This window comes from Camellia sinensis, chromosome 7, assembly GCF_055761805.1.
Source record: "Camellia sinensis isolate YWXY chromosome 7, ASM5576180v1, whole genome shotgun sequence".
Classification (NCBI taxonomy): domain Eukaryota; kingdom Viridiplantae; phylum Streptophyta; class Magnoliopsida; order Ericales; family Theaceae; genus Camellia; species Camellia sinensis.
This window is the reverse complement of record NC_138967.1, coordinates 147,782,021-147,804,488: the sequence shown is the minus strand read 5'-3', so window position 1 is coordinate 147,804,488 and position 22,468 is coordinate 147,782,021. Positions and strand designations below refer to the sequence as shown.

The 22,468-nt window shown below is 35.2% G+C and overlaps 2 protein-coding genes and 1 long non-coding RNA gene across 3 annotated transcripts; all 3 read right to left on the bottom strand.

The window, feature by feature from the left end:
- Positions 1 to 1,073: 1,073 nt before the first annotated feature.
- Positions 1,074 to 18,745, bottom strand: LOC114314533 (lysine histidine transporter 1-like). Its single transcript, XM_082881221.1, has 6 exons — positions 18,658 to 18,745; positions 18,448 to 18,504; positions 6,072 to 6,270; positions 2,244 to 2,637; positions 1,380 to 1,555; positions 1,074 to 1,283 (listed from the first exon to the last, which is right to left on the bottom strand). Exons 1-5 carry the CDS (start codon positions 18,743 to 18,745, stop codon positions 1,550 to 1,552), a joined length of 744 nt encoding a protein of 247 aa, XP_082737347.1. The 3' UTR covers positions 1,074 to 1,283; positions 1,380 to 1,549.
- LOC145795374 (uncharacterized) lies at positions 2,962 to 5,222 on the bottom strand. Its single transcript, XR_014336177.1, has 2 exons — positions 4,618 to 5,222; positions 2,962 to 3,344 (listed from the first exon to the last, which is right to left on the bottom strand). It is a non-coding gene; the product is annotated as an uncharacterized LOC145795374 (long non-coding RNA).
- A 442-nt stretch (positions 18,746 to 19,187) lies between the features above and the next one.
- On the bottom strand, positions 19,188 to 22,222 carry LOC114314496 (uncharacterized). The gene is given in 7 exon segments (XM_082879534.1): positions 19,188 to 19,416; positions 20,285 to 20,377; positions 20,466 to 20,494; positions 20,497 to 20,548; positions 20,927 to 20,991; positions 21,634 to 21,704; positions 21,897 to 22,222. Coding segments are annotated over 7 exon segments (648 nt in total). The 5' UTR covers positions 22,085 to 22,222; the 3' UTR covers positions 19,188 to 19,266.
- Between the last annotated feature and the right edge of the window lie 246 nt (positions 22,223 to 22,468).

Genomic DNA, 22,468 nt, shown 5'->3' with positions numbered 1-22,468 from the left:
CACAACTCTCAATATCTTCTTTTGGCCCAGTTGACAAGGTAATCTTGGTTTTGTCCTTGTCACTATGTGACTAATTATTATGACAAGTGTTGACAATTTTGGTGGGATTAAATAGCTATTTTGGACCACCTTATCACTTGTGAAAATGGTCATGCTTGGCTCCTTTTACTAAAGTCCTTTCTAGGGGTTGAATGTTTCTCGAGTTCAATTTTAAATTTAAGAGAATTTGATGGGCCAGTGAGCCATAATAGGTTTCGTTTTAATATTTCGAATCATTTATTTTGTAAGGATTTCAAGATATATTATTAATGAAAAAAAATTAAGTTAATCTTATAATCATAATTTTTCTATTTTTGTCACATTTGTCTCTAAAAAAATAAATGATAAATATATTTATCATAAGAAATTGCACCTTTGGCGATAAAATTTCTAGTCGGCAAAAGTCAAATTTTAGTCACCAAAAAGTTTTTCCTACTTAATAATTTGGTCGCCGGCTTGGTTGTGAGAAGACTGTCAGGGAAAGTATTGGTGACTAAACAATATTTAGTTGCCGAAAGTCCTAAATTGGCAATTAAACAATTAGTCGCCAAAAGGAAAGGTATTAGCGATTAATTTTTTTTAGTCTCCGAAAGTCAACAATTGGCGAGTAAAAATTTAGTCACCCAAAGTTGTCAATAAATGTGTTTTTTTGTTTTAGCGACTAAAATAAGTAGTCGCTAAAAACGTGACTCCTTTTTACCTACCAATTTTTTAGTCGCTTTTAGTCGCTAAAATCATGATGCCCCTTTTCGACTATTAATTTTTTAATCACCAAAAACTCACTTTTTTGGCTACTAACTATTTAGTCGCCAACAAATTCCCTTCTTATTTTTTGGCTACTAAATGTGTAGTCACCAAAAGCTCTATTTATTAATTTTTTTAAAAAAAAATGCATAAATTGAATATTTTTTATTAATTTCTAAATTATATACACTCCATTATCAATGCAACCTATAACCTGTACATATACAGAATAATACATCTATCAATTATCACCTAAATCCATTATCAATAATACCTATTTCATTATCAACTATCCAAAAACTTTAACTTGTAACATCATATTCCAAATATCATATAAATCCACACCAACCAAGTATAATCCATCTAAATTAAATATTACATATAAAAACACTGGATTTCCAAAACAGAGAGTTGTAGAAAAATAAATGTCTTCCATATACATAACAAATGCTCTCCGTTACACAAAAATAAATATCCACAATAGCCCACACAAAAGCAATCTATAAAATAAATAAATAAATAACCATTAGCACTTGTTCAATAAAATTGACTTTTCAAATTATAATAATTATAAAAAGAAAACTGAATTAAAATACCTTTAATGGGTTAACATGGTGCACTGAAAGAGGAGATAACATAATGAGTTCCATATCTCTGATTAGTTCTTGGGCTATCAAGAGAAGAAATCATAGTCTCTGGCTTGGAGTATGATATTCCTTAGCCCTCCAATAGGTGATACAATCATCAACAGAATTCCAAGTGTAATTCAAACCTGGAAGTTCATTGAATTGATCCAATCTCAGAGATCAACTTCTTTGACAGATCTAATCGACAGAAGAAGAAATATGATGTATCAAATATATACAATATCAAAACAATTCTCTACCACCATCAAAATCCAGAACCTCATTGTATTGAAAGCCATTGATAATTTACTAACCCACGTATATATTGGGTGAAATAAAGCGAAGCATTGTGCTGGGCTTGAATTTTAGCTTCTTGACCAACACTGTTTCTATCATGTCGAACACTGGCATTTAGAAGTGTAAAAATGGCCCGTGGCCCGTAGGCGGGCCCGAAGCCTTCCCGCGGCCCGGGGTGGGCCCGGCCCGAGGCCCGGTGTTATTTTTAGTGAAAAATAATAAAATTTTGGTAGAAAAAATAAAAAAATAAAAAAATAAAAAAATTTGTTTAGGCCGGTCCAAGTCCGAGCCCAGGCCCATCAGCTCGACCAAAACCCGAATACCCTTGGGCTTGGGCCTAATTTTCTAGCCCGCAGCCTGGCCCGATTTTTGACAGAAACCTGCAAGGCCCGACATGAGCTGGGCCAAAATTACACCCCTACTAGCATTGCATATAGCTACAAACACAAAAATGCAAAACACATTGTATATATAACGAACTAATTACTAAACTCAATAAGCTTATTGATCTCTTAACACATAGGCCAATGTTTGAACCTGATAGCTTCCGATGACATGGACAACAACAAACATGTTAGCCATAGCAATGAGCCGTGCCGGTTTCTCAAGTGAGATGAGGATGTTGTCTTTGACTTGGTTTTCAAACATCCGATACCCAATGAGAGCAACTAGGAAATAGCACAAAACAACAACGAAATAGGCTAAGAGCACTCCTTTCCACACGGGTCCCTTGGAGGGCTTTTCAGGGGTGGAAGGGATGGTTGCTTGGATCTCCAACACCACATTGTGGCCAGCATAGGCAAAATCTACATCACCTAAGGCTGTGAAGAAGTTGAACACTGTTCCTGCTGGGGTTGTGGCTTTGTAACCATATTGTACATCCTTTTTCACTCCCTTGTGGCGTGAAGCTGTCCAAGCTATTGTAGAGTAACTGTATAACCACCACCACCACCACCACATATTCAACATTTTTATTATTTTTTCCCATTCAATTTCAAACTAGGTAATGTAAAACTACGCGGTTTTCTGTTTATTGAAAGCTGTTTGATTGTGTTTCTGTTTTCTTTGTTTTCACTTTTTTCCGTCTCTGATATGAGAGGTTAGTGAGAGGTTACCTCAAAGACATGACAGCGGCAGATATAGAACTAATCGGAGATATAGAACTTAACTGAATTGAAATGGAGCCATTGCCAAAGAAGGAAAACAACAAAGAAACTTAAGAAATCATATCAAACAAATCATTTAAAACAAGATGGATCAATAAACAGAGCATGCTTAATTCTAAAAGACAATTACATACAGTGTGTTGATATAATGAACACATAATTACATAAGAGTAATTTATAAGCTTGCAGCAGTGGTTGTTAGAAGGACACAATTAAACAACACAGCAACTACAACAATCAAACAGATAAACATGAAACAACATATCACATTGGTATTCATAATAATAAATAAATTTTTTTTTTTTTTTTAAAAAAAGAACGAGTGCATGACAATTGATGGTCAAAAGTAGACATTTCCTAACTATGTCTAAATTTGTAATCCTTCACTTTAACCTGCAAAGTCTAAGAACCCCTCTTCAGTGTGATAATGGAAAGAGCTTTCCAAGAATCTTTGAAAAGACTGCAGGATTCCCTGTATAAATTTCATTGAGCATTACAGTTTTCAAAGTTAAATAAGAATGAAAAACACAATGGCATTGTTAACACTACATAGCTAAATAGGACAGAACTAACAAATAAGGCAGATTCAGGGAATCACAAAACAAGAACAATAAACTAACATTTGTTGATATGAAATAATTAAAGAGAAGTTATCATAAATTTCTATGGTGCATATTGAAAATTCTTATTACTCTCTGGCTAAGCTATAAAGTTCATGCAAACAAATGCAATCAAAGTTAAAGAACAACCAGAAAATGAGCATAACTAAAAAAAATTAATGTTGTTTTGCATCATGAATTTGAAAAGAGAAAAGAAAATGTGAAGAAAATATAAGCTACAATTTGACTCTATTTCCCTTAGCTTTTCATTCCATTTCCTTATTTTTACCCAACTTCATGATATCTTAACAGAATCTAAAAATTAGTAAAAGAGAGAGATCATTGGGTTTATTTTCAATACTAAACTGTAATCTTTTCACAATCTAGCAAGCCTTTTGGAAGGAAAAACAAAAAAACAAAAAAAGCACTTGTGAATTTTTTGTCCAACTGCTCTTCTTCTCTCTTCATTGCATAAATAGTTTTGAGTAAAGATAAACTTTCTCAACCTAATTAGAAATTTCAAGCCGCCTTTTATATACTCTTCTAAAACATACCTCTCTAAGAAGACAATTCCTCCTAAAACTTTTGTTGTAGAAGCCAATTGGGGAAATGTAAAAGTTTGGCCAGTAATACGAAAGTTTAGCGAAATGTAAAAGTTTGGCCAGTTACTCTAAAAAACATCGAATGTGCATCATCGTTCTTAGCTTGAGGTATTTTTTGTTATGTGTTTTTTACCTTGAGGTATTTTTTGTTATGTGTTTTTCAAACGTACAACCTTCTAAAATTGACAAGATGTTACATGTGTTTCTAAAATTAACCATTTTTCACATTATCTCACCTTAATGCAGAAGAATAGTTTGAATTGTCATAATTAAAGCAGATTTATTACGTCTAGTTTATGGTAACGTTGTTGAGTGAGGTTATTCACATGTGCCAGCTGAGGCATCTCTGTTTTCTGCGGTTATTAATGCAATTTTATCCTTTCTAAAAAATAAAAAATAAAAACACTCAATGCATCCTGCAAATGGTAATAGCAGTAGGTTTGAGTTCAACTCTAAGAATTCAAGTTAATAGAATCTCAGGCTATTAAAAATTAATGACTACATAGGCTTAGAACTTGGGCAATCTTATTATATCAATGCTTACCAAAATGTCAAACCTTCAGATAAGATGAATCCATGACAACTCAATTGTGTCCAGTCCATGCAGATGACAATGAAAAACAGGATCCCCCAGCAAATCATTGTGAAAATATGGACATAAACTTAAGAGATCATCTTTAGCTGTCACATATAACATATTTCTGAATGCATAAAATAACAGAGGTTGGAGGAACTCAATTCTACAATATTGCTCCAAATTCATTACCTACAACATAGAGTCCATTGAGGCAAATTTTGTGCTACACAAAATAACAAAAAGTAGAGACTAGAAATAACCCTCAAATCTCTTCACTATCAACAAATCACAACTCTTGTTCCAAGCAACAGAGATATGCAAAATGATCCAAAATTTCATCAGCATAATAAGAACTAGTTCTCTACATCAGATAAAGAGTAAAAGCAGGCTGTCAGTGGGTTGAGTCTCATTCATGTTCAATATTCCCCAACAACAACAGAATTAATACAATTCAACACTAATAAGAGGTCCCTGATCAAGAAATGTACAGAGACAACTGCAGATGGAGCTTTGGACAGTGGTTTAAGTTGATGGTAATTCTAGAGTGCGCAACAGCAGCCCAAATATCAGCAGCAGATCTCATAATCTCATGTCTAGCTAATCATAATCTATTAGAAACTTTCACAAACGAAGTCCTAAAGTAAACAAGGGGGAGTGGAAAAAAACTCTTTGACTAACAACACTTGATTTTGACAAACTATTTGCCTCAAACTGAACCCAATAGCAGACCTGCTAATGGATTTCTTTGGAACATTGTTATGACAAGATTTGTCTGCAATGGGATGCCCAATGAAGCCATCTTTTCCAATTTCCGAATAAAAGAAAACCACAAATACCAAGTTTCAGTCATACACATTGTTGCAGATCAATCATACATATTGTTGCAGAAAAAGAAAAAAAAAAAAGGGCAGGCAATGTCAAGTTTCAGTCCCTCCTTTGATTCTGTCCTTTATATATGTGTTTAATGAAAACAGAAAACGAATACACAACTCAAACTTTCAAACTGTAAAATGAAATCAAGAAAATTAAAAATGAAAATTTAAGGTCGAAATTTTTGCCGACTGCTCTTCTTAAACTTTGATTTATTATTCAACTCTATCTCAACAATTTCCCTATGGAAAACCTCTTCTATCCAGTCGAAATCAATGCCCAAATTCAAATTTTATATACATATGCATACAAATTATTTTCTTTATCTTCTTAACTTTTTTATATCATAAATCATAAATCATGAATCAATGTCATCAAACCGTCAAAAAACAAAAAACCAAAATCACAGTCATTCGTCAATGGCGATGGGTGGGTCGATTTGGGGTTGGGTTTGTGTGAAGGTATGCAAATGGAAGAAGAAAACCCTGGAGGCTAAAATTAGGGGAAGAGAGACTGAAAGACAGAGAGAGGGCAAAATAGAGAGGACATACCTGGGGTAATGCTCCAATGGTTGATTGACGGTGGTGCTCGTGTGCGATGGCGGTGATGCTCCTGTACCCGACGACGATGGATACAAAAGCGAGAGAGAGAGAGCCAGAGGAGGGCAGAGGCGCGAGACAGAAAGAGAGTCACAGAGTGAGAGACAGACAGAGAGGTATGAGAGAGAGCATCTCCAATGCAATACTCTCACTTTCGTTCAAAAAGTAAATATTTTTATTCAAAAAGTAAATAATATTTTTTATTCAAAAAAATAAATATAGGGAAGGTTACTATTCATTCAAACTCCAATCACAAACTTTCATTTTCTTCATTCAAATTCTATTCAAAAAGTTATTTTTATTCATTAATAAATATTTAATTTTAAAATTTTTGTAAAATATATTTAATATTATACTCATTTTAAAGGTATGATTTTATTCTTTTTAATGATATCAATTTTATAAAAATTAAATTTATAAATTAAAAGTTATTTGTAATATAATAACAAATTTATAAATGAATAGTATTTTGGAAGATCCTTCATTTTTTCATCCTCCCTCCAAATATGGAGGATGAACTCATTCTTTTTCCAAATAGAGATGAATTTGAAGGGTGGGTTGGAGGAGCAAATCCTTCATATTTGAAGATATGGAGGATGGGTTGAAGATGCTCTTAGAGCATGTGGGAGGGGGTGATTTCCCTGACTACGCTATTTGTCACTTTAGGGCGTGTTTTTATCTTAATTCCCATCATAATAGGGTAAAGTGGTTTTAGTAATGCCGTTTTTTAGAAAATAGTTTTTGTAAAATCGTGTTTTGTGATTAAAATAATAATAAAATTTGAATATAGAAAACGGATTTAGAAAAATCGGTTTTAATTAAGTTTGTTATTAATTCAAAATTAATTAAAAACGGTTTTGATAAAATCGTTTTTACATTAATTTTTTTTAATTTATATTTTCAACATTAATATTTTTTGACCAAAAATATTTTTAATAAAAAACGGTTTTGGAAAAGTCATTTTTTGACCAAAAATATTTTTAGTAAAAAATGGTTTTGGTAAAACCGTCTTTACATTTTTTTTTAATTTATATTTTCAACATAAATATTTTATTTTTAATAACAAACGGTTTTAGAAAGTCGTTTTTTGACCAAAAATATTTTTACTAAAAAATAATTTTGGTAAAACCTTTTTTACATTAATTTTTTTTTTAATTTATATTTTCAACATAAATATTTTTTGACCAAAAATATTTTTAATAAAAAACGGTTTTAGAAAAGTCAATTTTTGACCAAAAATATTTTTAATAAAAAACGGTTTTAGAAAAGTCGTTTTTTGACCAAAAATATTTTTACTAAGAAATGGTTTTGGTAAAACCATTTTTATATTAATTTTTTTTTAATTTATATTTTCAACATAAATATTTTTTAACCAAAAATATTTTTAATAAAAAACGGTTTTAGAAAAGTCATTTTTTGACCAAAAATATTTTTACTAAAACCGTTTTTACATTAATTTTTTTTAATTTATATTTTCAACATAAATATTTTTTGACCAAAAATTTTTAGTAAAACCGTTTTTACATTAATTTTTTTAAAAAATATTTTCAACATAATTAAAACGTAATTCTGAGGCTTTTCCTATATTAAGCCAATTTATCAACTTAATTCCCAAACTAGGCTAAAGCTCTATTACAAATCACGCTTTCACTGTTTGGGGCCGAAAATTTGATGAACAATGAAAGCGCTATTAGAAACCACGCTTTCACTGTGCATGTCGTTTAAGTTGTTTTCTGAAGAAAGCGTGGTTGTAAACCACGCTTTCACTGTGCATATTGTTTTAGTTTGTTTTCTGAATAAAACATGATTGTGAATTACACTTTCAATGTTCACTACAAAAAGCGTGGATTGAAACCACGCTTTCACTGTTCACTACAATAAGCGTGGATTGAAACCACGCTGTCACTGTTCATTTAAATTTTTTTTATTTTTTTTTATTAAATTTGTTTTTAATTTTTTTTTTCTGTTGTCATTGTTTTGGTGATAATGTAATTCATTAAAAAAAAAATTTCTTCTGTCTTTGTTTTGGGGTTAGAAGGTGTAATTTAGAAATTTTTTGTCTTTACTAAAGTTGTTTTCATGTAATTTTTTTTTTGTTTTTTGTTTTGTCTTTGTTTTGGGTTAGAAGGTAATAATGTAATTCATAATTTTTTTTTTTGGCTTTACTAAAGGCGCTTTCATGTTAAATTTTAATTTTTGTCTTTTGTCTAAATTTTGGGTTAGAAGGTGTTTCGCTTATTTCATAAGACTGATGTTGTGCAATGAATGAATGAATGAATGAATGTAAATGTTATTAGTTTTATTCAATTGGTAGTGTAGTTTTTTGTAAGAATGAGAACGTTATGTGTTATATTCAATAAATAATGGTTACATTATTGGGTTCTCACGATTGAGAAGATGAACAAGTTAAGAGAATGTGTATTTCTCCTAAAATAAATTTAGTCAACATTTTTGTAATAAAACTTAATACATAATATACGAAGTCACTAATTTACTAAATACTCATACAGGCATGAAAACAACATAACTGAAGTTGGAAATGTAACAGTTTTCAGTTACATAGGTAGTACAGACATAAGTCTCCCACAAAAATACATTTTGGACACCATGAACTGAACACACAATACATAAACATAACAGTTAGACAGACAATACTAGGTAGACAATCTGACAAACTCATTACGGAAACACTTAGTCTAACACAGACATTACATATTATTGCATGACCTAATATTGCCGAAGTGTAGACATTAACACCTAATTCGCGCTTAAATCGGCGGGTGGATCAGAGTCTGAATAATCCGAAAGCTCAGCGTCAGAGACAAGTTTAGGATCCTCCATGATACCCTTGATAGCTGCAACATTTGGTTTTGTTTTGTTCTTCTGGGCATCCTTCTTAACTATATATAGCTGCATATCGCGGGCTAACCTACGGCGCATTTAAGAAATCTCACGTTGTAGTGTTTCACATAGTCGATCAACATTATCAGGATCTTCCTTTTGGATCTCAACAGAACGTGCTTTTGGCACCTTCAGTCGATTTTCCCGACATAATCTTTCCATTTGCACTCGCTCTATAAATAGTGTGGGCCACTTGAGACGAGTAGCGTCAGATAAACCATATCCTGTTTGATTGTCAGATGGCTCCATACATGAACCTCCTTGAACTGGATAATACTTGGGCATAAAAAAATATCGCTTCCCAAACCTATCACGATAACCACAAGCATAATCTAAAACAGGTATTCCCACTGTAACGCCCTCAAAATAACAACATTAACCCATCAGATAAGACATGCATTTACATACAAACCAACCACATTCTTTTATTCATTAGAGTTCCATATACATATGTATTACATGTTAACATCAAAACAAAATGCCCTACGGGCTTACAGCTTTCCAAGTTAACACTTGGTTACAACAAAAGGGTACTAACTCGTTTACACATTAAGCCCTTGGCTTGAAGTTACATGTAATACATCAAAAGTTAAGCGACAAAAATATGTCCGCCTCTAGCCTCCCAGCTATGTCCTTGGAGGTGGCATGCTTCCTGCACCTGAAAATGATATTCCCATATAGGGTGAGCCACAGCCCAGTAGAAATACACTAAACCAACCATGAACAATGACTAAAATATTAGCAATTGATAGATGGCCAACACTGATACAATCACATAAATCACATATTTATGTCATACGACTTATGAGTCCAAGTTTCCTTTCATTTTCCCTTTTTCAACAGATAAGCATGCTAGCTCTATCATCATTTCCACAGATATGTATAAAAACTATATCCCACATTCAGATAAGCATATAAGCTATATCCACATTCTCAACAGATATGTATAACAACTATATCCCACATTCACAGATAAGCATGTAAGCTGTATCCACACTTTACCAAGATAAGCATATAAGCTCTATCTTCACTTCTCTAGACAAGCATATGAGCTGTATCTACGGAGTTCATCCCCTATCTTCTCCCAACACTATCCGGTTTAGAGGTACATCTCCTATCTTTCCCTAAACCGCGGAGTACATCCCCTATCTCCTCCTCTACACATAACGTATACAAACACATTGGTTCTATATACAATCACCCAATACATACAGTTAATGTATTCTATCAACCGTCAAGTTCCATGACACGTTTCATTGATTAGTTTCAGTTTGCCTAATCATCATGCATTGTCTACAACAATCACGACTATCCTCCACCGATAGCCCAAAGCAGTTATTTCTAAACAGAAAATAAATACACAATGGATATTCAATCAACATTTCATTTCCTCATTCTTCTCAATTAATTATCCCAATTAATTAAACAATGTAATTAGGTCAATTCCCATAATTAACATTTCAACCCTTAGGTCCCATTTTCATCAATGATTTAACATTCATTCCATTTCTCTATGCCAAACATGCATCTAGGTTTATTATGAGTAAAACCCCAATTTTTGTAAAATTACACAAAAGCCCCAAACTTTCACAAAATTACCAAACCAACCCCAACATCTCAAAATACCAAAATTTAAAGACAAAATCCATAGAGAGGAGTAGGATATCCCTACCTTGAAGTTTGAGTCAAAAAGTAGATGAAGACTTGAAGATCAACTTGCTCCAAATCCAAACTTTTTCAGATTAAAACAAAGCTCCCAACGCCCTCTATCTTTTTAACAAAGGCTCTAGGTTAGATTCACACCCTAGGGAGATCAAATCTTAGAGAGGGTGTAAGTTTAGAGAGAGAGAGTCTCGGATTTAGGGTTTGGATCAAAAAGAAAGTGAAAAAGTGAAGTTCAAAATCGCTACTGTCCGCTGATATAAAACACACTCGCTCGAGCGAAGACTTGGTCGCTCGAGCGACCAGACACAGAAACTCTCGCTCGAGCCAAAAAACTCACAAGTGCGCTCGAGCGAAGGAATGCTCGCTCGAGCCAACAACTCGAACCCTCAGGTCTGCAACCACAAGCACGCTCGAGCGACAGACCTCTCGCTCGAGCGAAGAACAAACCAGACCGCTCGAGCCAAGAAAATCTCGCTCGAGCCAAGAAACACAACTCTCAGGTCCAGAACCAGACGCAAGCGCTCGCTCGAGCGAAGCCACTCTGGCTCGACCCACCAGACACAACTCAACGCTCGCTCGAGCGACAATCTCCTCGCTCGAGCGAAGGTCCAAAAATCTGGCCAGCAACACTAGACTCCCAAACACAACCAACCTGTAACAAACCTGCCCAACACATCCCAAAACTCAATATACAAAGTAAAAAGGATGCAAACGAGATAATAAACAACTACCAACATCCACGGACACATGTCCGGATCACTGTACAACAAGGGTAAACCCGGGATCGCTATACCCACTCCCTCCCATGAATCGTCTTCAGCATCGCCACATCCCCTTTTCCCTCCTCGTCGTGAACTGTCACCCCTTTGCAAGTTCCTACCACCTCTGCGATTCCCACTCCCTCCTATGAATCGTGTAGCCATGCTAATTTTTTAAAACAAATGAATGATAATTTTGTAGGGCGAAATGAGTTGTAAGGTTGTGTCTTCACCTTTAGTCGTATATATAGTTGGTTATGAACGGCTTTAGAAAGATGCCTCTGCATGACAATCCCAAATATACGAACAAGGTATGAGTTGTCACTAGAATGAAAAAACAGAGAAAAGCAAATACTGTGTACCAAGTCACGTGACTTGACAATCCATCTGCATATACCGACAAAATAAGGGCATGCTCACTGTAAGGTAAATCAGTGAATTCACTGTTGCCATGTGACTTTCTGAATTGAGAATCCCACATATATCAATAAGAGATGAGTTGTCACTGTAATAAAAAAATCGAGCAAAAAATCGAGAAAACCAAAGCCTGTGCACCAAGTCACATGACTTGACAATCCATCTGCATATACCGACAAAATAAGGACATGCTCACTGTAAGATAAATCAGTGAATTCACAGTTGCCATGTGACTTTCTGAAATAAGAATCCCACATATATCAATAAGAGATGTGTTGTCACTGTAATAAAAAAATCGAGCAAAAAATCGAGAAAACCAAAGCATGTCCACCAAGTCACACGACTTGACAATCCATCTGCATATACGGACAAAATAAGGGCATGGTCATTGTAAGGTAAATTAGTAAATTCGCTGTTGCCATGTGACTTTCTAAAATGAGAATCCCACATATATCAATAAGAGATGAGTTGTCACTGTAATAAAAAAATCGAGCAAAAAAATGAGAAAACCAAAGCCTGTCCACCAAGTCACATGACTTAACAATCTATCTGCATATACGGACAAAATAAGGGCATGCTCACTGTAAGGTAAATTAGTGAATTCACTGATACCATGTGACTTTTTGAATTGAGAATCCCACATATATCAATAAGAGATGAGTTGTCACTGTAATTAAAAAATCGAGCAAAAAAACGAGAAAACCAAAGCCTGTGCACCAAGTCACATGACTTGACAATCCATCTGCATATACAGACAAAATAAGGGCATGGTCACTGTAAGGTGAATTAGTGAATTCACTGTTGCCATGTTACTTTTTGAAATGAGAATCCACATATATCAATAAGAGATTAGTTGTCACTGTAATAAAAAAAATCGAGCAAAAAATCAAGAAAACCAAAGCCTGTCCACCAAGTCACACGATTTGACAATCCATTTGCATATACGGACAAAATAAGGGCATGCTCACTGTAAGGTAAATCAGTGAATTCACTTTTGCTATGTGAGTTTCTGAATTGAGAATCCCACATATATCAATAAGAGATGAGTTGTCACTGTAACAAAAAAGGAAGCTTATGTAGGCAATATTGTGTTTCACTTAGCTATGCATCATTCGTTGTTACGACCAACTATTTGTATTTCATTGAAAAGTATGACTATTTGAATTTTTGTTGTCATTTGGAATTATTTTAAAATCAACTTTTGAATATTCAATTTGTAATATTTTAGGAAACATTTACAATCTCAACTTTTGAAATGAACTTTAAATTAATGGTGGATCTTGTGAGTGAAACGTGGGTTAGGTAGGAGTACTTGGCCACCAATGTTTGTGAATATCATGGTGCATTCAGATCTGTCCAGAAAACTGGTGCATTCAAATCTGTCCAGAAAACTGGTGTTACACAGTAATTTCGGAAGTGTTGTTCTCTTTGGGTATAAATCCGAAAAATATAAAATCAGCGTCATTAGAACTGGTTACAAGTCTAGTTTTTTACATTTTTGGGAAAAAGACAGGTACTAGAAATGTAAGAAACTAGACTTGTAAAAAATGTAAGAAACGTAAGAAAAATATAAAATCAGCGTCATTAGAACTGGTATAAATCTGAAATACATCCGTACGTTAGATGAACAACAACATTGTCTTACACTCCAGTAACGAAGATACGACACAACATACAAACATATATGAAAGATAAAGGTGTTTGATTTCTCATTCCTCATCTGACATGTCGTAGTTAGAGAGATATTTTTCATTGTTTAAGACATTATTTCGCGCAATCACTGTCAAATCTCTGTTGCTTGCTTCTGCCATTTCGGTGGCTAGCTGAAGCATGAAATGTCGACATCTTCGCATCAACATTCTGTTGTTCTCCTTCTTAATTTTGCTAACTATTTTTTCATAGTCACTCACATTTCGTCTAGCCATGGTCAATGAATGACGATGAGGTACCGGTGCCCAAAGTTACGTAGATCATTAAACAATCCTTCTTGCTCCGTTACTCTGAACGCCCATTCTGCTCGGATACTAGCATAATAATCCTTCGGACTCGAGTACTTTTCGCTCTTGTAGTCATAAGTAAATGGAGGTAGCAGCCACACTTTCAGATTTCTTTGCCGGCGTGAACTTCCTGCACCTCTTGAAGACATTGTTCATAAAATAAACAAACAAATAATAATAGTAATTGTAGATATATTACTATTGTTATGACTTGAACAAACATCATACTGGGGGTATCGCTATTTATAGACATCTAGAGATGATCTAGTGATGATAATGCATGATGGGGCACTATGGATGAAATGATACCCGTGATATTATTTTATGTTATTCATTTCATGCAATCCTGAGTACCCGTGACTTTGTGTACTGAGTAGTATTTTCTGCTTCTTTTTATATTCGGTAAATTACACTTCACTGCCTTCAGTCTATCACATAATTGTTTATCAACACTATTGCCATGTGGTCGTATTAATGTGACTTACATGAATTCTGAATTGTGAGGAAAAGACAAAGCATGTACGTTGTGCTGCACAAAGTCACATGCATCACGTAATGTGAGGAAAAAAGTTACATGCATGGCAAATTCAGAAAGTCACATGCATTACTGCATCACTGCATAAAGTGACATACATCACTGCACAAAGTCACACGCATCACTGCATCGCTGCACAAAGTCACATAGCAGCTGAGGAAAAAACAAAGCATCCAAATTATTATATCTGTTCAAGTCACTGGTGAGTATCACTGAGAAATGTTGAACGTATCACTGTGCCGAGCTACAATTTATTATCGTACCACACCTACTGTGCCCATGTGAATTATGCAATTCATAAAATTTTGAGGGGGTGTCAGAACAAAATAACAAAACAATTAGACTCTTTGTGTTTAAAAAGCCACCCTATGCACCCCCAAATAGATTCATAAACGTTGAAGATGAAATATTATACAGTTAGAATGTATTGAAGATTAATTTGTAGTAGAGTTAGAATGAATGAGTTTTTCGATGTACAGAACTTGAAAGTGTTACAAACAAGAACAACACCGACGTAAATCAACACATAATTAACTTCAAATTAAATTGGTCAAATTTCTCCAATTAAATTAAATGAAATATGTAAGGTAAAAAATGAAATTAAATATGTTGTCAAGGCAAAATAAATTGAATTATATTTGTAAGCGGAAAAATTAAATTAAATTTCCAAGCGGATTTAAACTTTGCTTAAAACTTTCAGATATGCACTAAGTAGTAAATAAAAGTCGAAGTGACAACTCCTATCAAGTTGATGCACAGTTGTTCAAGTCATAAATGTTGACGTGACAACTCTAATGAATAGTTGTTTACAATAATTTCATACATACAGCTACCATGTGTATATATGGTATAAATATCGCATCATACCACAACAAAAGTTTTACAGCTACTTCGAGCGATATCATCATGAGATATATGGTGGTTGATCTATATTCAGCAATGGGTTGCTATTGGGTTGCAGATGGAGATGAATTTCAATACCCACTTAATCCAAATTTGCGTTACTCACGTGCCACCGTCAATACCATGAGAGCTGAGTGAGAATTTCGCATAACTCGAGCAAACGTTCTCATTGAGTTATGTCGTGAAATTAATATTAAATTTCCTCGCCAGTTAGCCATGCGTATGCCAACTGACACTCCACAGTTGTTGCAAAGGGCATTGCATCGTATCCGCGACGAAGTTAATCGCATGACCCAACGTTTGCAAAGGTCCTCACTAATGAAGATCGCAAATGAGCGTGCCGAAGATGGGTTAATGGATGATGCACACCAGTACTTCGCCTAGAGCATGGATGTTATGTATGAATCTGATATTGAGATGTCAGATGATGATGATAATGACTGAAATTGTTTGGATGAATGACCAAACCATTTATGTTGTAATGGATTTGTAATGCTTATCCACGACTTATCAATGAAGGGAGATATTTCAATTGTTTTTGAATAGTTCAAGTAATTCTACAAATACTTCAGTGAATGGATTTGTGTACTTATAAATGTAGTGATTTCATAAACTTCAAGTCAACCCCAAGTTTAGTTTTCTTTCAACCCCCTCATTCCTTACTAGAGTCATCATTTTGACTGGACTTCCAGGAATTGGAAGGTAACTCTTTCTTCTTTTCCGATGGAGAGTGAAATTCTTTACGTAGAGGTCATTATTTGAGGAGCCCCAGTTAAGGGAAGCTTTTGACTGAGCTACCTGTTCTGTTTTCTGTATTGTTGAAGGCGGTAGTTCGTTTGTATGAACTTTAGTAGTCCCCCAACTGGACCAACCACTTGGCTTTGAGCTTGTTGGTCCAGCCCCCAAGTTTAGTTTTCTGTCAACCCCCCCATTCCTTACTAGAGTCATCATTTTGACTGGACTTCCAGGAATTAAAAGGCGATTCTTTTGTCTTTCCTGATGGAGATTGAAATTCTTTAAGAAGAGGATCACTATTTGAGGAGCCCTAGTTAAGTGAAGCTTTTGACTGAGCTACCTGTTCTGTTTTCTGTATTGTTGAAGGCGGTAGTTTGTCTGTATGAACTTTAGTAGTCCCCCAACTGGACCAACCACTTGGCTTTGAGCTTGTTTGTCCAGCCCCCAAGTTTAGTTTTTTGTCAACCCCCCATTGCTTACCACAGTCATCATTTTGACTGGACTTCCAGAAATTGAAATGCGACTCTTTCGTCTTTCCTGATAGAGATTGAAATTATTTAAGAAAAGGATCACTATTTGAGGAGCCGTAGTTAAGGGAAGTTTTTTACTAAGCTACATGTTCTGTTTTCTATGCTGTTGAAGGCGACAGTTCGTCTGTCTTAACTTTATTAGTCCCCCAACTAGACCAACCACTTGGCTTTGAGCTTGTTTGTCCAGCCCCCAAGTATAGTTTTCTGTCAACCCCCCCATTCCTTACTAGAGTCATCATTTTCACTGGACTTCCAAGAATTGGAAGGTGACTCTTTCTTTTTTCCTGATGGAGATTGAAATTCTTTACGTAGAGGTCACTATTTGAGGAGTTCCAGTTAAGGGAAGCTTTTGACTGAGCTACCTGTTCTGTTTTCTGTGTTGTTAAAGGCGGTAGTTCGTCTGTATGAACTTTAGTAGTCCCTCAACTGGACCAACCACTTGGCTTTGAGCTTGTTTGTCCAGCCCTCAAGTTTAGTTTTCTGTCAACCCCCCCCCCATTCCTTACTAGAGTCATCATTTTGACTGGACTTCCAGGAATTGGAAGGTGATTCTTTCTTCTTTCCTGATGGAGATTGAAATTCTTTACGTAGAGGTCACTATTTGAGGAGCCCCAGTTAAGGGAAGCTTTTGACTGACCTACCTGTTCTGTTTTTTATGTTGTTGAAGGCGGTAGTTCGTCTTTATGAACTTTAGTAGTCCCCCAACTAGACCAACCACTTGGCTTTGAGCTTGTTTGTCCAGCCCCCAAGTTTAGTTTTCTGTCAACCCCCCCATTCCTTACTAGAGCCATCATTTTGACTGGACTTCCAGGAATTTGAAGGTGGCTCTTTCTTCTTTCCTGCTGGAGATTGAAATTCTTTACGTAGAGGTGACTATTTGAGGAGCCCCGGTTAAGGGAAGCTTTTGACTGAGCTACCTGTTCTGTTTTCTGTATTGTTGAAGGCGGTAGTTCGTCTGTCTGAACTTTAGTTGTCCCCTAACTAGACCAACCACTTGGCTTTGAGCTTGTTTGTCCAGCCCCCAAGTTTAGTTTTCTGTCAACCCCCCCATTCCTTACTAGAGCCATCATTTTGACTGGACTTCCAGGAATTTGAAGGTGGCTCTTTCTTCTTTCCTGATGGAGATTGAAATTCTTTACGTAGAGGTGACTATTTGAGGAGCCCCGGTTAAGGGAAGCTTTTGACTGAGCTACCTGTTCTATTTTCTGTATTGTTGAAGGCGGTAGTTCGTCTGTCTGAACTTTAGTTGTCCCCTAACTAGACCAACCACTTGGCTTTGAGCTTGTTTGTCCAGCCCCCAAGTTTAGTTTTCTGTCAACCCCCCCATTCCTTACTAGAGTCATCATTTTGACTGGACTTCCAGGAATTGGAAGGTGACTTTTTCTTCTTTCCTGATGGAGATTGAAATTCTTTACGTAGAGGTGACTATTTGAGGAGCCCCAGTTAAGGGAAGCTTTTGACTGAGCTACCTGTTCTGTTTTCTGTATTGTTGAAGGCGGTAGTTTGTCTGTATGAACTTTAGTAGTCCCCCAACTGGACCAACCACTTGGCTTTGAGCTTGTTTGTCCAGCCCCCAAGTTTAGTTTTCTATCAACCCCCCCATTCCTTACTAGAGTCATCATTTTGACTGGACTTCCAGGAATTGAAAGACGACTCTTTCGTCTTTCCTGATGGAGATTGAGATTCTTTAAGAAGAGAATCACTATTTGAGGAGCCCTAGTTAAGGGAAGCTTTTGATTGAGCTACCTGTTTTGTTTTCTGTGTTGTTGAAGGTGGTAATTCGTCTGTCTGAACTTTATTAGTCCCCCAATTTGACGAACCACTTGTTTTTCGGTAATGTTTGTCCAGCCCCCAAGTTTAGTTTTTTGTCAACCCCTCATTCCTTACCACAATCATCATTTTGACTGGACTTCCAGAAATTGAAAGGCGACTCTTTCGTCTTTCCTGATAGAGATTGAAATTCTTTAAGAAAAGGATCACTATTTGAGAAGCCGTAGTTAAGGGAAGTTTTTTACTAAGCTACCTATTATGTTTTCTGTGCTGTTGAAGGCGGTAGTTCGTCTGTCTTAACTTTATTAGTCCCCCAACTAGACCAACCACTTGGCTTTGAGATTGTTTCTGCATCTAACAAATTTTGTTTTATCTGTCGAAATGCATTTGTTTTCCTCACCCTAACATTTTCCATGTTCTATTGGAATAGATGATGCATTAAGTTTTTGTATCTTTCTAATGTGAACTTGTACAATATACTGTTGTTATGCAATGCAGCATTGTTGTGATTTTGTGTTTACTTGGATTCATGATATTATATTTCTATTTTAATTTCATTTTCTGGGATAATTGGTAGGGGTAAATTTTCATGACACTCCTACTGTAAATTTTCAACATTAACGCGGAGTTTATTTTCGAAGCTCAACCCATTAAGAAAAAACAACACACCTGTTCTAACACCAAATAACAGTACAAGAAATAATACTTTTAGTGTTACCTATAACCTGTGCATATACAAAATTATTCATCCATCCATTCATTCATTCAATTCTCAACCATTCAATAAAAATATTTCTCCACAACCTGTAGCATTCAATTTTCAACCATATACACAACTTAACTATTAACCGTATATATGAAAGAAAATAAGAATCCATAAACATAGTATAATCTAACAAATACATATACTATCCGAACCAACAATTACAATTCAAACTACAAAAAAAAAAAAAAAAAAAACGTAATAACAAAACATATCAGCTGTACATGTTTTCCATAAAGAAAAAATATAATGTAAATTGCGCCCATGCAAACATCATCAATCTGCCCCAAAAGCATCACTGTATCCATGCCAACATAATCAATCTGCAACAAAAACCAGTGAGGTAAGTAATAAAAAATGCAGAGCTTGATTTTTGTTTAAACAGAATATGGTTCAATTTATTTAACAAGTAATTTAGCTTATGGAGAAGGAAAAAATTAGATAACTAACTTAGTTGAATTTAGATGAATAACACAACGAATATACCAAGTGATATAGCAAGACTATATAAATAAAAATCAGTCAATCATTCCTTTTAGCTTAACATATTGTTATTTCATCTAAAATAGGCAAATTACGATTTATGAGGATATGACACACAACATCAATTATACAGCAACAAAGTGAGTTTATCAATTAGTTTTTTCGCACCCTTAACGCCCTTTTTGCTTTTTCGCACCGTTAACGCCATTTCTCGATTAAGTTTAATGCATTTTCAGCTCTAACTCCCAACCTGCTCATGCTAATTACATTTCGTCTGTTGTCACAGGTCCTATTTGTCACAGGCAATGTAGCCGTGACATCCGTAACGTGGTTCGGGAGCTGTTTCGCAGTTTTGCCCCCTTAACGCCATTTTTCGGTTCAGTTTAAGGCGTTTTCGGCTTTAACTCCCAACCTACACGTGCTACCTAAATTCCGTCTATTGTCACAACTCCTATTTATGATGGGGAAGTGGGTCTCTATCCCAAAAAACAGACTAGATGTTCTGACTGGAAACTAGAGAAAACCCAATGGAAGCCTATTCACCAATGGTGTAAGCTAGCCTTCTTGTTTGGTTTTGAGGTTATATTTAGAGTACTTTAACGTCCAAACTTGGAGTGTGTTTAGCATATCAAAATAATTATTTAAGTGTCAAAGCATGCTTATATGTAGTTCATGAGAAAAAGAAAAAAAAAAAAAACAAAAGCTTACACCAACTACTAGATGTGCTGGCTTGACACGCAAAGCTGGTGATGTCAGTGTAATCCCTTCCAGCATTTGTTCAATGTGTGGATACGATGCTGCCTATATAAAGGAGCAGATCACCAATATAAAATGGTAACTGGAAATCTATTGAACTTACAATTAGAGCAAATTTGTTGAAATGCTTTACCTTCTAAACAACAGCCCCTCCAGTTGACACGCAAAGCATGGCATCCCAGGGTTTTCCAATTTGATCTTCTCCAGGAAAGCCCCCTCTTGAAACAAAAAAAGCAGAGAGCTTATCAAATTAAATAACATAAACCATCAATTCAACCAGCTCAGTAATGCATACAAAAGGAATTCTTAGTGATGAACTACTTTTGAAACGCTTCATCAAGATAATTGCTGGAAGTGCCAGTGATGGTATTTCGGTTAAAGGCGTGTGCTAGGATGGTAAAAGCCGAAAAAGGGTATAGGCTGAGATAGTGAGAAAGGCATTTGTCATGTGAGAAATCATAAGTGTGTATCCCTGTATAGAGCAGAGAATTCATGTATCGATCCCCAAATAGGTTGGACAAAAATATTCTTGCCTTTGATCAAGTTGAGTAGAAGTAGCATGATGAGCAAGTTATGAAGATAAAATGAACTTACAGTGTCTACCACAACATGATCAAGTGATGGCATATATCCATGTAGTCCGTCACTCCCACCATGACCTACAAAAAGAACAAAATAACTCGATCACCAAAATGCAAACCTACCAGCTTTTAGGGCCAGCCAAAAGCCATTCTTGTAGTATTTGATAAGCTCATCAAATTCCAATCGGCAAAATTTCATATTTCATGGAAATAATTAGGACAATGAAATATTGGAGTAACTAATCTTCAAAAGGTATAATTTACTTGGTGGCAAGTCACAGTTGAAGCATACAGCACACATATAAATGCTTTTACGAAATAGACTAAAACACCAAAACAATGGGTAAATGCTATTGAAACTAAAAATGGTGGTCATGGCTGAACCAACACGCCTTGATTCCTAACATTCATACACATATTCTTCCCATCCAGTAAACTAACTTTTAAGGCCAAGGTGTACCAAAAAGTTCTCTGGTGCACAACAATGTAATCATTCTAAACAATGGAGAGGGCCCTGTCCCAATGATGATGAACAATGACAACAAATCAAATCAAATCTTGAAATCTCAGAAAGGATCACATACATTACACGAAATCGGCTTATTTAATGCGATGTAGTAGATATGGAATGAATTTGACATAACAGGTCACACACACACACACAAACAACAGCATCATTTTCAACGTAATGATAGAAGAACAAACTAATACTATAGCTACCTATCCAGTCCATTGCATACACGCCAAAGTTGCATGAATTTAGTTGCCTTGCAAAATCAGCATATCGTCCACTGAAAATGAACATCATCAAAAAATTGTAACGTTATTATTCAAATATATAAGAAAATACACTACTGAGCTTCACATACTAGCAGTCTTACCCCAAGTGCTGCACTCTCAAGTTTTCACAGTTCAGCACTGACACTGTGAGTAATAGTATCCAAAAGAAATTGAGAAAGTCAAACAAAAGTCATCAATTTTACCTGTGCTCATTAAGCCCATGTATGATGACCATGATACCCCTGAAATCACAAACATTCAAGCGTTTATAAGCAGGAGAGCAATTGGAAAAAGGCAAAAGAAAAGAAGGGAATAAATAAATATATGCACTAGATGTGTGGAGCGAAAACCACAATAAGATCAGAAATACAGTAGTATGATGAAAGCCCATTATTCCTTCATTCTAGTTTAAATCATACATACAAAATTTAATTGGTAGAGTTATTCGTTTCAAAGGAATTCTGAAGTAATATTATTTGACAAATCATGAAACTAAAATCAACTAAAGTCATGGGATCATAATTCCATGATTTTTGAGGTCTCATGTGAAAACCAAGAGATTCAAAAAATAAATAAAGAAATAAAACATGAGAGAAATAACTAAAGGAGGATTGTCTTCATCAATTACCCTGAAACAATTTTCTATTCTATGTTAAAGCTTCTATGAATGCCAACTGGTTTATGGTGATTGAGGGCAATTACGAAAGTCACCGGAAATTATGGAAGTGAGAAAGGCAATTGTGGTGGGATCCATTAAGAGCCTTAAGACTATATT